Here is a 13938-nt window from a genome sequence, read left to right on the forward strand (position 1 = left end):
TGCGGGGTGGAGAAGGGGAAGAGAACACGGGAGGAGGAGACATAGGGGGCCGGGGAGGAACCGCCGGGTGACTCCCTAGAATCATCACTCCTCAAAGCATTTTTCCCATCGTCTTTTAAACACGCTCATGTTTTTCCTGCTTAAGGAAATGAAACAAAATAAACTGTTGATTTTCGCCCATCTCTCTCCCGCAGCCACTCTCTTTCTCCTCCCCTTCCCCCATCCGCAGCCTAACTTTCCTAGAGTTGTCAGTTTTCAGTTCTTTCTTTTTCTCGCCTCCCATTAACCCTTCAACAGACTCCAATCAGTCACTCCCCTGATCACTATAGAAGTAACCCTGGCTGAAGTCAGCAGTGCCTCCAGGTTGTTAAATCCAACAGACACTTTTGAGAGTTAAATTTACTCGAGTTCTCAGCAGCGTTTGACTATTGAGCATCGCTTTCTTTTGGTAACACCCTCTTCTTTCGGTTTCTGTGGCTCAGCTTGGCTTGTCTTTCCCCGTCTTATTTGGAGATCTCTGTAAATTTTTGTTGACTCTTCTCCCGAGACAATCAAATTACCATCTATATGTCAATTGCTCACAAATTTCTGTGTCCGGAGCCACCTTTACTCCGAAGAGTACTCAGCTGCGTACTTGATATCTCAAAAACATTTTAAATTCAACATGTCCCAAAGCAGATCCATTATCTTTCTAAATTTGGGCCTCTACCGTTCCCTGTCTGGATGAATGGCACCATTATTCATTAAGTTATACCAGCCAGAAATTGTGGAATCATTCTTGCTACACATTCAGTCACCCTGGATGTCCAGTCCCTCCCCAAGTCTGGTGTGTTTTACCTCCACATATATCTCTTAAATGCATCTACTTCTCTATCCACACTGGCACCATTGTTTCTGCCTGGCCTTCTCACTTCTACCCAGCATAACCCTCCTCCTGCCATTCCCATCATAGCATATTCCCACCAGTTCTTTCCTCCTTTCCAGCCTTTCCTTTTTTTTTTTTAAATTTAAATCCGGGTATATTTCATACTCCTGCCTTCCACAGGGGCTTTGGACATTCTTTAACCTGTGCCTACTGCCTGGGTGGTTGTTCATTCTCCCCTTGCTGACTAACGTAACCTTCAAGTCTCTGCTCAGTTACTTCCTCAGAGAAGCCTTCCTTGACTCCCCTTGCTAGGCTAAATCCCTTTATTTTCAACCACTAATTCCTGTTTGTTCACGATATTAAACTCTGCCTTTCCTCTTCTGTCAAATGAGGTTAATCATACCTAGTACCTATTGCCTAAGGTTAGTGGGACGATTAAATGAGCTATTAATTTAAAGTGCTTAGTCCATGCCTGATACATAATAAATGCTCATTATATGTTACCTATTATTAATAATCACAGATGTGATCTTACGTTTATATGTTGTTTAGTTGATTCATATCAGTTACTTTCTGTCTCCCTCCACTGGATTGTAAATTCTTTGAGGCCTGAAATTACGTCTTTTTTTGCTCAACATAGTCTCCCCAATACCGGAAGGACTGCTGGCAAGTTTTAGGTGCCCAATAAATGTTTGCTAATTGCACGAGGCAGAGAAAAGAAAGGGACAGAGATGGATGGGGAAGAACAGTTGGCAGAGTTGAGTGAATATTTTAATAAGTTAGAAATAACCCCGAGAAGTGATGGCAAATTGTAGTCCTTGTTTACTTTATAGCTGCTACCTTGTATCTTTAAGACAAATTAGGAATTGTTCTTCACTTTCAAGGAAAGTGACTGGTATTTTTCAAATAATTTGATGAGTTAGTTTTTGCCATATTCAAAATTTAGGAAACATATTTCCAGTGTTAGGTGAAGTATCACTTAGGTTTTGTTCGTAAATGATGAGGAAAATTTGTGTGTGTGTGTGTTTGTGGTGAAGGAGTGTAGAGTACCTTTGTCAAGTTTGTTTATCAGCTAAAGCAGGTAATATTTTAGTTCAAAAGACATAGACCCCAAAGGGTAAGCACTAACACACAAATAGTGCATTTTCGGCAAGAGCTAACATAAGAGATTATACGTGGAACTATTGTGGTAAATAGAACTAATAGCATTTGTATCTTGAGTAATTAGGTAATACAAAGAAAGGGGAAGGAAACGAATACTTTTGATCATTTCCAATGTGCTAGATACTTTATTATAGTCAGTAGTTACAGTAACCCTGTAAAGTAGATTTTTATCATTAACCCCATCTTACAGATAAAGTAACTGAAGTCCGGAGAAGTTAAGTAATTTGTGCATGAGGTGAGGTTTGAACATGTGCTCTGAACCATTCCATTCTGTTGTTTTGTATTTTTTTCCTTCCAGTTTTATTGAGATATAATTGACATACAGCACTGTATAAGTTTAAGGTGTACAGCATAATGATTTGACTTATATACATCATGAAACAATTAGCACAGTAAGTTTAGTGAATGTCCATCACCTCATATAGATACAAAATAAAAAGAAAAAAGTATTTTTTTTTCTTGTGATGAGAACTCTTAGGATTTACTCTCTTAATAACTTTCATATATAACATTGTTAATTATATTTCATATATAGCATTGTTAATTATATTAATCATGTTGTATGTTACATCCCTGGTACTTATTTATCTTATAACTGGAAATTTGTACCTTTTGACCACGTTTGTCCGGTTCCTCCTCCTTCTACTTCCTGCCTCTGGTAATCACAAATCTGATCTCTTTTTTTCTATAAGTTTGTTCATTTGTTTGTTTGTTTTTGAAGTATAATTGGCTTACAGTACTGTGTTATTTCTTGGTGCACAACATAGTAATTTGATATTTCTGTACATTACAAAATGATCACCACTGTTGCTTTGTATTTTTATTAGCAATGTTAATTTGGAAAATTTAAGTCAGTTCTGTCTTAAGTGTATATATCATGCTATATGTCCCAGAAGAGCAAGTCTTATATTCACTATTTATGATGACACAAATAAATTTAAAAGAATGATAAAGTACTACATGTATTTGGTTTTAGAATCAAATAAAACAGAAAGGTGCTTGATGAAATTACTGACCTGTCCCTTCCCCCAGTTCTGTTCCTTTAAAAAAAAAAAAAACCACCTTTACTGAAGTTCAATTTGATTTACATGTAACAAAAGCTATAATACATATTGTTTACAAACTATATCAGTCTGTAATACATCAAACTATATGCAGTTTGATGAGTTTTGACAAATGTATACACCACCCCAATCTGCTCCTTTCCCATCCCCTGCCCTTACCCTAGGCAACCACTGTTCTGGGTTCTGGTTTCTACCACTATAGGTCAGTTTTGACTGTTCTAAAACGTCATATAAATGGAATCAAATAATATGTACCCTTTGTGTCTGGCTTCTTCCTTTCAGCAAAATGATTTTTGAGATTTATCCATGTTGTTTCAGTAGTTTGCACCTTTTTATTGCCCAATAGTATTCCATGGTATGAATAAACACAACTTGTTTATTTACCTGTTGAACATTTGGGTTATTTTCCTTTTTGGCTATTATGAATGAAGGTGTTATGAACGTTTATATACAAGTCTTCTTATGGAAATATATTTTAATTCCTCTGAGATAAATATTGGGGAGTGCAATTGCTGGGTCATGTGATAACTGAACATTTAACTTTATAAGAAATTGCTAAACTATTTCCAAAGTGTTTATGAGAATTCTGTTTGCTCCATTTCCTCACGAACACTTAGTTTTGTCAGTCTTTTTAGGTTTACCTATTCTAGTGAATGTGTAGTGGTATCTCACTGTGATTTTAATTTGTGTTTTGCTGATGACTAATGATCTTGAGCATCTTTTCATGTGCTTATTGGCTGTTTGTATTCCTTCTTTTGTGAAGTGTATTGTTTGTATCTTTTGCCTGTTTAAAAAATTGGGACGTGTTCTTATTAGTTGTAAGAATTCTTTATTTAATCTGGACATGTCTTTTGTTACATAAAAGCATTACATATATTTTCTCCCAATCTGAGGCTTTTCATTCTTTTTTTTTTTTTTTTTTTTTTAATTTTTATTTATTTATTTTTATTTATTTATGGCTGTGTCGGGTCTTCGTTTCTGTGCGAGGGCTTTCTCTAGTTGCGGCAAGCGGGGGCCACTCTTCATCGCGGTGCGCGGGCCTCTCACTATCGCGGCCTCTCTTGTTGGCGGAGCACAGGCTCCAGACGCGCAGGCTCAGTAGTTGTGGCTCACGGGCCTAGTTGCTCTGCGGCATGTGGGATCTTCCCAGACCAGGGCTCGAACCCGTGTCCCCTGCATTGGTAGGCAGACTCTCAACCACTGCGCCACCAGGGAAGCCCTCCTCCTCTTTTTATAAGGACAGTAATCTCATTATGGGGGCTCCACCCTTGTGACCTCATCTGAAAGTAGTTGCCTCCAAAGACCCCATCTCTCCATACTCTCACACTGAGGGTTAGAGCGTCAACATATGAATTGGGAGGTGGGGTCAGGACACAAATGTTCGGTCGCACAGTGGTTCTCAAATGTTTTGATTTTAGAATACCTTTCATTTGTAAAAAATCATTGAGCGCCGCCCCCCCTGCCAAAAGCTTTTGTTTTTGTGGGTTATATCTCCCTTACCATATTTGAAATTATAACAGATATTTTAAAAATATTTATTCATTTAAAATAGTAATAAACTCATCTGTTAACATAAATAACATGTTTTAGGAAAAACAGTTATATAGTTCAAAACAAATAGAAAAGTGACATTGTTTTACATTTTTGCACATTGCTTTAATATCTGGCTTACTAGAAGATGTGACAGCTAGATTTTCATACCAGCTTCTGCGTTCAGTATATGGATATATGGTTTTTTTGGTCGAACTATATGGAGGAAATCTGGCTTCAAATATGTAGTTGGAAAAAGGAGGAGTATTTTAATACCCTTTTCAGGCTTCTTTTCTGATCCTTGTGATCTTGTAATATAATAAGAAATATATGTTTGGTCTTTGTCCATTTTTTGGTACACAGAACTCCTAAAACCCTTGGAATTTCCTGAGTGATAGGGTGGGAGGAGCTTTTTTCGTTACTTATGATAAGCCCCTTTCAACCATACCTGAAGTTTAATGAGCTAACTCTTGGTGGGCCCCAGGGTAGCTTCAGGACAGGGGTTGATTGCCAGGAACCAATCATGTGATTAAAGGGTTGGAACTTTCTGCTCTACACCTCACCCCACAGGATAAAGGCTGGAGATTGAGCTAATCACCAATAGCCAACGATTTAATCAATCATGCCTATGTAATGGGGCCTTCAGAAAAATCCCTAAACAACAAAATTCAGAGGGCTTCTAGTTTGGTGAACACATCTACATGCTGGGAGGGGGCACACCCCAGACTCCACAGGAACAGAATCTCCTGTGCTTGGGACCCATCCAGACCTTGTCTTACGTGCCTCTCCATCTGATTTTTGTTTGTATCCTTTTGACTCTCTCTTATAATATACCAGTAATACTAAGTAAAGTGTTTCCCTGAGTTCTGTGAGGGACTCCAAGGAAGTCCCCACAATTTGTAGCCAAGTCAAATAGAAGTGTAAACTGGGTCACCTGGGGACCCACTACTTGAGATTAGTGTATGAAGTGGGCACTTGGACAGTCTTGTGGGACTGAGCCCTTAACCTGTGGGGCCTACACTAATTCTGGGTAGTTAGTGTCAAAATTAAGTTGACTTGTGAGACACCAGTTGGTGTCTGCAGAGAATTGCTTCATATGGAAAACCCACACATTTGGTGTCAGAAGTGTTTTGAATAGAAAATCAGGTTTCCTTTAATACTGTATCAAAACTCAGCAAATGGTAGTTTCTTAAAGGTTAGTTGGAATGTAGATTTGGCCTGTCTTCCATTTTGAATAGATCTTTTACTTATGCATTATTTGTAACACCATGTTTCAGTCATTTGGAAAATATTGGTTCATTGCATTTTACAGATCTTTCAAATGTTGGTATATTTTGTTATATCACAAAAGTTTATGCTTATTAACATCATTACTGATTTAATTAAGAAAAGTCAGTAAGTATTAGGAAGCTGGTGAATACAGGTTTTCAGAAGTCCTGACTTTCATTAGAAAACTCTTTTATCATTGGCAACAAATACAGTTAATTGTCTCACTTTATTTTTGAGAAGATATCCACTAAATTCCCAAGTCTGAAAAACCACAGTTTGTCGTTTGCCCTTTCAAGTTAAAATGACGTTCCATGAGAAAAAAACGGCCGGTTCAACTTGCAGCTCGAACAGTTGTAGCAGTGCTTTTCCTCAAGGCCGCAGCCGTACTTCAGCAGAAGTACTTTGGCATACTTTCTGTATGGTTGCATAGAATATTAAAATTTTTTTGTCCTCAAGGTTAAGATTTAATGTAATAAATAATTTTATTTCTTCAAGTTTCTTTCTTTTTTTTTTTTTTAGTGAAACTCCCCTCCCCAGTGTGTTCAGGGCAGTGAAGCATACAGTGACGACTGCTATAGTAACTCGGCTAAGGCACCCGTAGTTTACCTACCACTGCTTTGCACCATCAGTGCAAATGTCAACACAGCTGTTTCAGGATAAACCATGAGTTTTGAAAGTGATTCAACACTTTGAGTATTTCAGCATAGTCTGTGTTTGTTGTCAAGCATTCACATGAAAGAAGATCTTACTAGATGATTAGTTGGTGCTGATACGAGATGAATACAAGCAAAGCAGCCAGTCCAGCCACATCTATCTATTCATCCATTCGTAAGGCAAAAGTAGAATTCTGCGGAAGAGATATTAACTCAGTCTTCATGATGTATCTTGTTCTTTAATTCAACAAGTTACTTTATTATTAGAAAGTGGAACTGCTGTGATTTCTATTACTGATTTTTCATCCAGTAGACATTCATAAGTGGTAATAGTATGAAGTTTTATTAGTCCTTCAGCCAGTTTTTCATTGTATTCAATGAACGGGAGTGAGAAGGACAAAAGCTTGTTTATTATGATGAAAATAGTTTTCAATTTATGTACCCTCTGAAAAGGTCTTGGGACCCCAGATGGCAATGGACATTATGAACAATACGTTGTTCAGTGTCTAGATTATGTGTATAGAGAATATTGAGTTGTTCTGGCAGACTGTTAACTTACTTGCAGATCAGCTGAGCCCTTTGAGACTGTAGTGGGTCTAGAGTAGCTTTTACTTTGTGGATAGTTTAGTCTGTTTCTAAAGCATGGCCTTTCTGGGGTTTCTACTGAATGCACCAGGTGTTTATTGAGTTCCCTCCACTCAAATGGCTAATTGGAACTCAAATGTATTCTAGCCTGGGTGAGCGCCAGTAATTTTTCAGCTTGTAGTTCTCTAATCTTTACCTGGCCTGTGGCACCTCATTCTGTGTATGCACAACTTAGAATTCAGCCAAAAACTCAAGGGAACCCCTGCATAGGTTATTGAAGCTCTTTCTCTATGTAGCTCCCTCCTGTCGGGTACTCTGCCTCCAGGAAGTCCAGATAACTCACCTCCCCAAACTGATCTGTGCTCAGCAGGACTGCCATATTCTTCTTGGGTTCCCTTCGCTCTGCTATGGTCCAAAAGTGCCTCTGTGCAGAAACTCATTTGTTTTCCTTTCAGGGATCACAGTCTTGTGCTACCTGTTGCCTGGTATTTGAAAACAGTTTATATATTTTTGTCCAGTTTTTAGTTTATGGTTGGAAGAGCTAGTCTGGTATCACTTATTTCAGCATTGGCAAAAGCAGACGTCAGACAATGAGTTTTAGCTAGCTAGTTTTTCTGATGGTTACCTTTAAATGATGCCTTTTTAAAAACGAACTAAAAGCCTGATTAATAGTTATTTTGCTTTTGTTAGAAATTATTTTTATAATTGCTAATAGAGTCATGAGATTTAACATTCAAAAAGTATAAAAGAGGATGCAGTGCAAGGTCTGCCTCCCACACATGTCCCCCATCACCCAATTCCTCTCACAAGAGGCAACCAGTGGTATAGAAACATCTTCTTTTTTTTCTTTTTTTGGGCTGCGTTGGGTCTTTGTTGCTGCGCGCAGGCTTTCTCTAGTTGGGGCGAGCGGGGGCTACTCTTCATTGTGGTGCACGGGCTTCTCATTGCAGTGGCTTCTCTTCTTCTTGTGTTGCGGAGCACGGGCTCTAGGCGCGTGGGCTTCAGTAGTTGTAGCACGCGGGCTTCACTTGTTGTGGCGTGCAGGCTCAGTAGTTGTGGCTTGCAGCCTTAGTTGCTCCGCGGCATGTGGGATCTTCCTGGACCAGGGCTCGAACACGTGTCCCCTGCATTGCAGGTGGATTCTTAACCACTGCGCCACCAGGGAAGTCCCTAGAAACATCTTCTTAAGGCTGCATAATATTCTGTTTTAAGGATTTGCTGTACTTACTTGTTTGATTCTGTATTAATGGGCAGTGTAGGAACATAAATGTGCTATTATGACTAATGAGTACATATGCGATGCCAGCTTTTTAGATGTAGTATCCTTGTCGTAAGTATGAATCCCACTTTTATGATTTTATGATTTGTGCAGAGTGATAAAACTTGAAGTAGATTTTCAAATGATAAGCTCTGAAAAGGATCTTTTAATAATGTCATCTGTGGTTTATTCCAGACACCAAATTAAAAATATGTCAAGTTTTAATCATGATTTGAGTGCCTATCTCATAAGCATCTGTTTTTACTTTTTCAGGCCATAATGCAACAGGGAGATACAGCCATAAAACCCATTCTCCAAGTCATTGTGAGTACCTACATATTTTTATGTCAAACGTTTTTTAAACTTACATATAATTATAAATTACATTTGATAGAGGACATACAGTCCACTTTAGGAAACGTGTCCACTTTACAAAATTCTCTTCATCATCACAAAAATAGTCCAGTCCATGTTGTAACTCTGAGAGAGGAACCAGGCTTTATTTTAATGTTGTGTTAGCCAGAGTTTGACCTTTGGAGGTTCACATTTGAGGCTTTGCCTTTCTGTTCTTTCCACAGTTGGTGGATACTGTAGCGCTACGCATCATTACTTCTGCCTCCTTGGTTGTCTTTCTGCCCTGGGGTTTGTCTTGCTCAAATCTGCCTTACATATGGCCTCTGGAGAGATCTACCTGAAAGGAACTTGTCTGCTTAAAATTCTTCATTAACCCTATCATTCATTTAAGGAGGTCTCAAATTTTAGTGAGAATTTTAAAAATCAATAGGAGCAGAATCCTGGATCATACTTGCAGATTGTGAGTCAGTAAGCCCGATGATCTGTCTCCCTGTTACTCCCAAACTCCCTGCCAGTCATCTTTTTTTTTTTTTTAAAGGCAAATATCCCAGTTTTATTATTTTATTTTATTTTTTAAAATTTTGTTTACTTTTGGCTGTGATGGGTCTTTGTTGTTGGGGTCTTCGTTGCTGCGTGCTTGCTTTCTCTAGTTGCGGTGCATGGGCTTCCCACTGCGGTGGCTCCTCTTGTTGTGGAACACGGGATCTAGGCGCACGGGCTTCAGTAGTTGTGGCACACAGGCTCAATAGTTGTGGCTCGTGGGCTCTAGAGCGCAGGCTCAGTAGTTGTGGCGCACGGGCTTAGTTGCTTCCCAGCATGTGGGATCCTCCCGGACCAGCGCTTGAACCCGTGTCTGCTGCATTGGCAGGCGGATTCTTAACCACTGTGCCACCAGGGAAGTCCCTCCCTGCCAGTCGTCTTAAGGCTGTTTTCGTATTTCATTTTCTTCAGAAAGCTGCCTCTGATTTCCTTCAAGCTGGAATAAATGTCTTGTCATTATGTGCACACCTCTGCTATGTCTCTCTGCCTCCGTCTCCACCCCAGTTGTAAGCCTCTTCAGGGCAAGGATTTTTTCTTCCATTTTGTATCTTTATCATGTTTCCTGCATAGTACCATACATATATTAGGTGCCTTATTGTATGTTGTTTTAAATTAATTTTCAATCAAATTTGAGTTAAGGGAGAGAGAACAGAAGAGTATTGGCAACCTATTTTATTCTCGTTTATGTTGTGTTTAATGTTAGTAGAGAGAGGTTGGTGGGAGAATCATCAAATCCAATTTTCTTTTACTTGGATTTAGGTGTCAAGAGAATGGGCAAGCAGTTCAATTGTGTTGAACTATGGCGAACGCACTCTCCTGCCACTTAAGTTTACTGATCCCTGGGGACTGAGCAGACAACCTGGCTAATGAATCATGTTTTCTCTCCTAGAACATCCGTCCCATTGCTACAGGGAATAATCCACCCCGTTATCGACTGCTTATGAGTGATGGATTGAATACTCTGTCTTGTACGTATGATGTATAAATCTAGGAATTTGTATTTAAATAATAAAAGTGCACCCAACACTTTGATTGCAGTAATTGGAGCATTCCAGAAGTCTACACTGGCTTGGCTCTGCTTTCGTAAAGACAGAATTGCAGCTGGCAGAGAGCATTCTAACAATAGACTGGGTCGAGTGGAAAGCTGCCACTTGGCTTAATTAATTTTGTCTAACTGGTGCTCTGTGCTTTCTTTGATTAATTTCCCTTAGGATGATATTGACATTTAGTGAATATGATTGGTTAGCTGTCCTATACTTGTCTTTTTGGGGTTTTATTTCTGTGTTGGAAGCTTTACAGGGAGAAAGGAGAGAATTTGCAGAGTATATACGTACTACCTCTAGTCACAAGGTGAAGGACCTAGAAAAGATTTTTTAGTCTTTGTCATGAAACCTGAATGATGGAAAAGATGATTTGGGGCACTTTAAGAAATACTTAATTTCAGAGTAGCAGCAGCTGTTTAATGCACATCAAATTAATACTGTTTTTCACTATGCAGAGTCTGAGTAGTTTTAATATTTAAGGCATTGTTTTTCTTTGCTGGTACAGGTATGATCGGCTTTTAGATTGTCATGACTGAAATGTTTTAGAGACTGAAGTAATCTCTGTGCTTTTCAGCTTTCATGTTGGCAACACAGTTGAACCCTCTTGTTGAGGAAGAACGATTGTCTAGCAACTGTATTTGCCAGATTAACCGATTTATTGTGAACACTCTGAAAGATGGAAGGTATGTGGTATCTTTTTTTCTGTTCTATTGTGTTGTATAATGGGACTAATTTTTGAACAGAGAAGTTCATTGGATGCCAAAATTCAATTAGAAGTCGAAAAGCTTTCAGCTAAGAATTTACAACTATTGAGTTCTGAACTCAGGCAACTAAAATGTGGCACCAAAAGGAGAAAAATATGGAACCGAACTGGAAGTTTCACAGCAGGAAATTAAAGCCGAATGCAGAACTCTTATTTCTAATCTCTTCAGCAGCACTGATTTTAGGATTCTCTTTTTAAGTATCTTTTAATGAAATGGGATCACTTATTAGGGCAAAAGAAGATATAATTAATTATGTAACACTGCCCTTTTTGCAGTCTTGAATCTTTCATAGTAAACGCTTTCTTCAGCCAACAGAGTATGCTAAATACCTACAAGATGCTACATGCTAGAGATACAGTGGTGAACAGAACTGTTATTCACACCTGATTAACCACTGCTGAAATATGACGTTTTTTGTTGGCTAGCAGAGTCATATTTGCCAAATCTAGGGCAATTTAAAAGTCGAAATAAAAATAGGGACTCCCCAGTGGTCCACTGGTTAAGACTTTGCACTCCCAGTGCAGGGGGCCTGGGTTCGATCCCTGGTCAGGGAACTAGATGCCGCATGCTGCAACTAAAAGATCCTCATGCCGGAACGAAGATCGGGCACGCGGCAACGAAGATCCCGCCTGCCACAACTAAGACCCGGCGCAGCCAAATAAATAAATAAATGATTAATTAATTGAAAGTAAGTAAGTAAGTAAATAAATAAATAGTAACAGACTGCAACCTACTGAATAAAATAAGAATTCGTAAGTCCATACTGAATAAATGAATACGGGGGGTGGGGAACAGAAAGATTTTTCTTACAATAGAATGCCATGTAAAAATGTAAATGGATTGATGGAATTAGAAAATCACCATTTGGCAACCGTCGTAGTATTAATTCAGGCAGGAAACATTAATAGGTGCTATGTAAGCTTCCTGTGGCTGCCGTAACAAATTACTGCAAATTTGGTGGTTTAGAACAACAGAAATTATTTTCCCTGGAAGTTAGAAGTTGAAGTCAGTTTCACCGGGCTGAGATCATGGTGTCGGCAGGGCCCGGCTCCTTCTGGGAGCTCTGGGAGAATCCATTCCTTGCCTTTTCCAGTTTCTGGTGGTTGCTAGCATTCCTTGGCTTACGGCTGCATCACTCCAATCTCTCCCTCTATGGTCACATTATCTCTTCTTCTGTCTATGCCAGGTCTGCCTCTGCCTCCTTCTTAGAAGGATATGTGGTTGCTTTTAAGGCCCATCGGATAATCTGGGATAAAATTGCCACTTCAATCCTTAGTTTAATCACATCTGCAAAGTCCCTTTTTGCCATATAAGGTAACATTCATAGGTTCCAGGGATTAGGACTTGAATATCTTTTGGTTGGGGGTGGTCATTTAGCCTACCACAAATGCTGAAACAAGTGGTAAAAATTTGATGGAGGAACAAGTTATTTATAGGGTAAAAGTACCTCCCCAGAGCATAATTATTAATTGTAAAAGGAAAAGAAGCAACTTACAGTGGAGAAAGCTGGCAGACAGCACCTTATTCCAATGATTGATGTTAACATTACCAGTAATGGGACAAACAGAAGTCATGTATTACCTGGTAGGATGCAGTGAGAAGAACATAGCATCAGTACTATTATATTCTTGCCAAAGATGCATAATCTGTATCTAATCATGAGGAAGCCTCAGGTAAATTGAGGGACATTCTATAAAATAACTGATTTTCAAATTTCAAGCATGAAAGTAAAAGAATCCTTCCAGATTCAGGGAGTCTAAAGAGATATAATTAAATATAACAAGTGATCCTGAACTGGATCCTATTGCTATTAAGCATATCATTAAGGCAATTTATGAAACTTGAATGGATTCTGTGGGTTAGATGGAAGAATTCTTTGTTTCAAGTTCAGTAACTTAACCAGGCTATGTCTCAAATGTCAGTGGTTCCTTCCCCCCCCCCCCCCCGGTGCATGGTGCCCTTTCAGTCTGCAGTTAGGAGTTAGATCTGTCTTTTTGTTGAGATTGTTCAGTTATTCCTTAATGATCTTTTCGTTTCATTTGAGTTCCAGTTTTTACTTATGTTTCTGTTTCATTTGAGTTCCAGGATAACTTTGTTCTCCATGTATGTCTTCAGTTTGCTCTAGTCTTTTTTCTAATGCATGCATTGGATTCATTGAAGATTTTCCAACATATTATATATTATAGTTCAGTTTTTAGCTTTCTCTGTTCTGTTCCTTGATGTTTATACTTTAAGTATGAGAAGTATAATGATACTGCTTTTGTTCTGTTTTTTCCTTAACTTTTCAAGCTCCCTTTTCTTCTCAGTCTCTTGTTTCATCTCATCTTTTGACTTTTATTGAACTCTTAGTCTTATTTTGCACACCACACTTGGGAAGTATTCCCTTTCTTGGCTTATGCTTTCCTCTAGATGGGATTGTTAATTGTCTCTGCCTCTTCTGTTCCTTTTATTTTTATACACTGTTGTGTGTTACATTGTTGCTATGTCATTTCTTTTTATCTTGTTCATGCTTAATGTGGACAGTTCTGTCCAGACTTCATTTGCTCTGACATAGTCTAGGCTAGGTACATCCCCTTGCCAACCTTCCCACTTGGGACCTGTTATCTTCCACTCCAGGCTACCTTGGAGTGCTTGAGTGGTGCTTTCTAGCCACTTTTCTCTCCTCTAGGGCATGGTATAGGGGAAGGTGGAGAGCTTTGCTTTGGTTGAGTACTAAACCTCCAGCTCCATTCACTCCAGTCTGGGGTGGAGTTCCACTCCCGTGGGCTTTGCCTTATTTCACCGCCTCAGCATGGCTGCATGCCGTGTGTTCCTTCCTGCCTCTGCTGAGAACCTGTGTGTGTACGACC

The 13938-nt window shown here is 39.1% G+C and overlaps 1 protein-coding gene across 1 annotated transcript in view; it reads left to right on the forward strand.

The window, feature by feature from the left end:
* The window catches only part of RPA1 (replication protein A1), a 47854-nt gene that overhangs the window by 214 nt on the left and 33702 nt on the right, over nt 1-13938 (forward strand). Inside the window, exons 2-4 of the mRNA XM_082443513.1 lie at nt 8662-8712; nt 10172-10250; nt 10900-11008. Coding sequence (XP_082299639.1) covers nt 8662-8712; nt 10172-10250; nt 10900-11008 — 239 coding nt within the window. The remainder of the gene's footprint in view (nt 1-8661; nt 8713-10171; nt 10251-10899; nt 11009-13938) is intronic.

The sequence above is a fragment of the Balaenoptera physalus genome (genome assembly GCF_965194825.1).
Source record: "Balaenoptera physalus genome assembly, chromosome: 20".
NCBI lineage: Eukaryota > Metazoa > Chordata > Mammalia > Artiodactyla > Balaenopteridae > Balaenoptera > Balaenoptera physalus.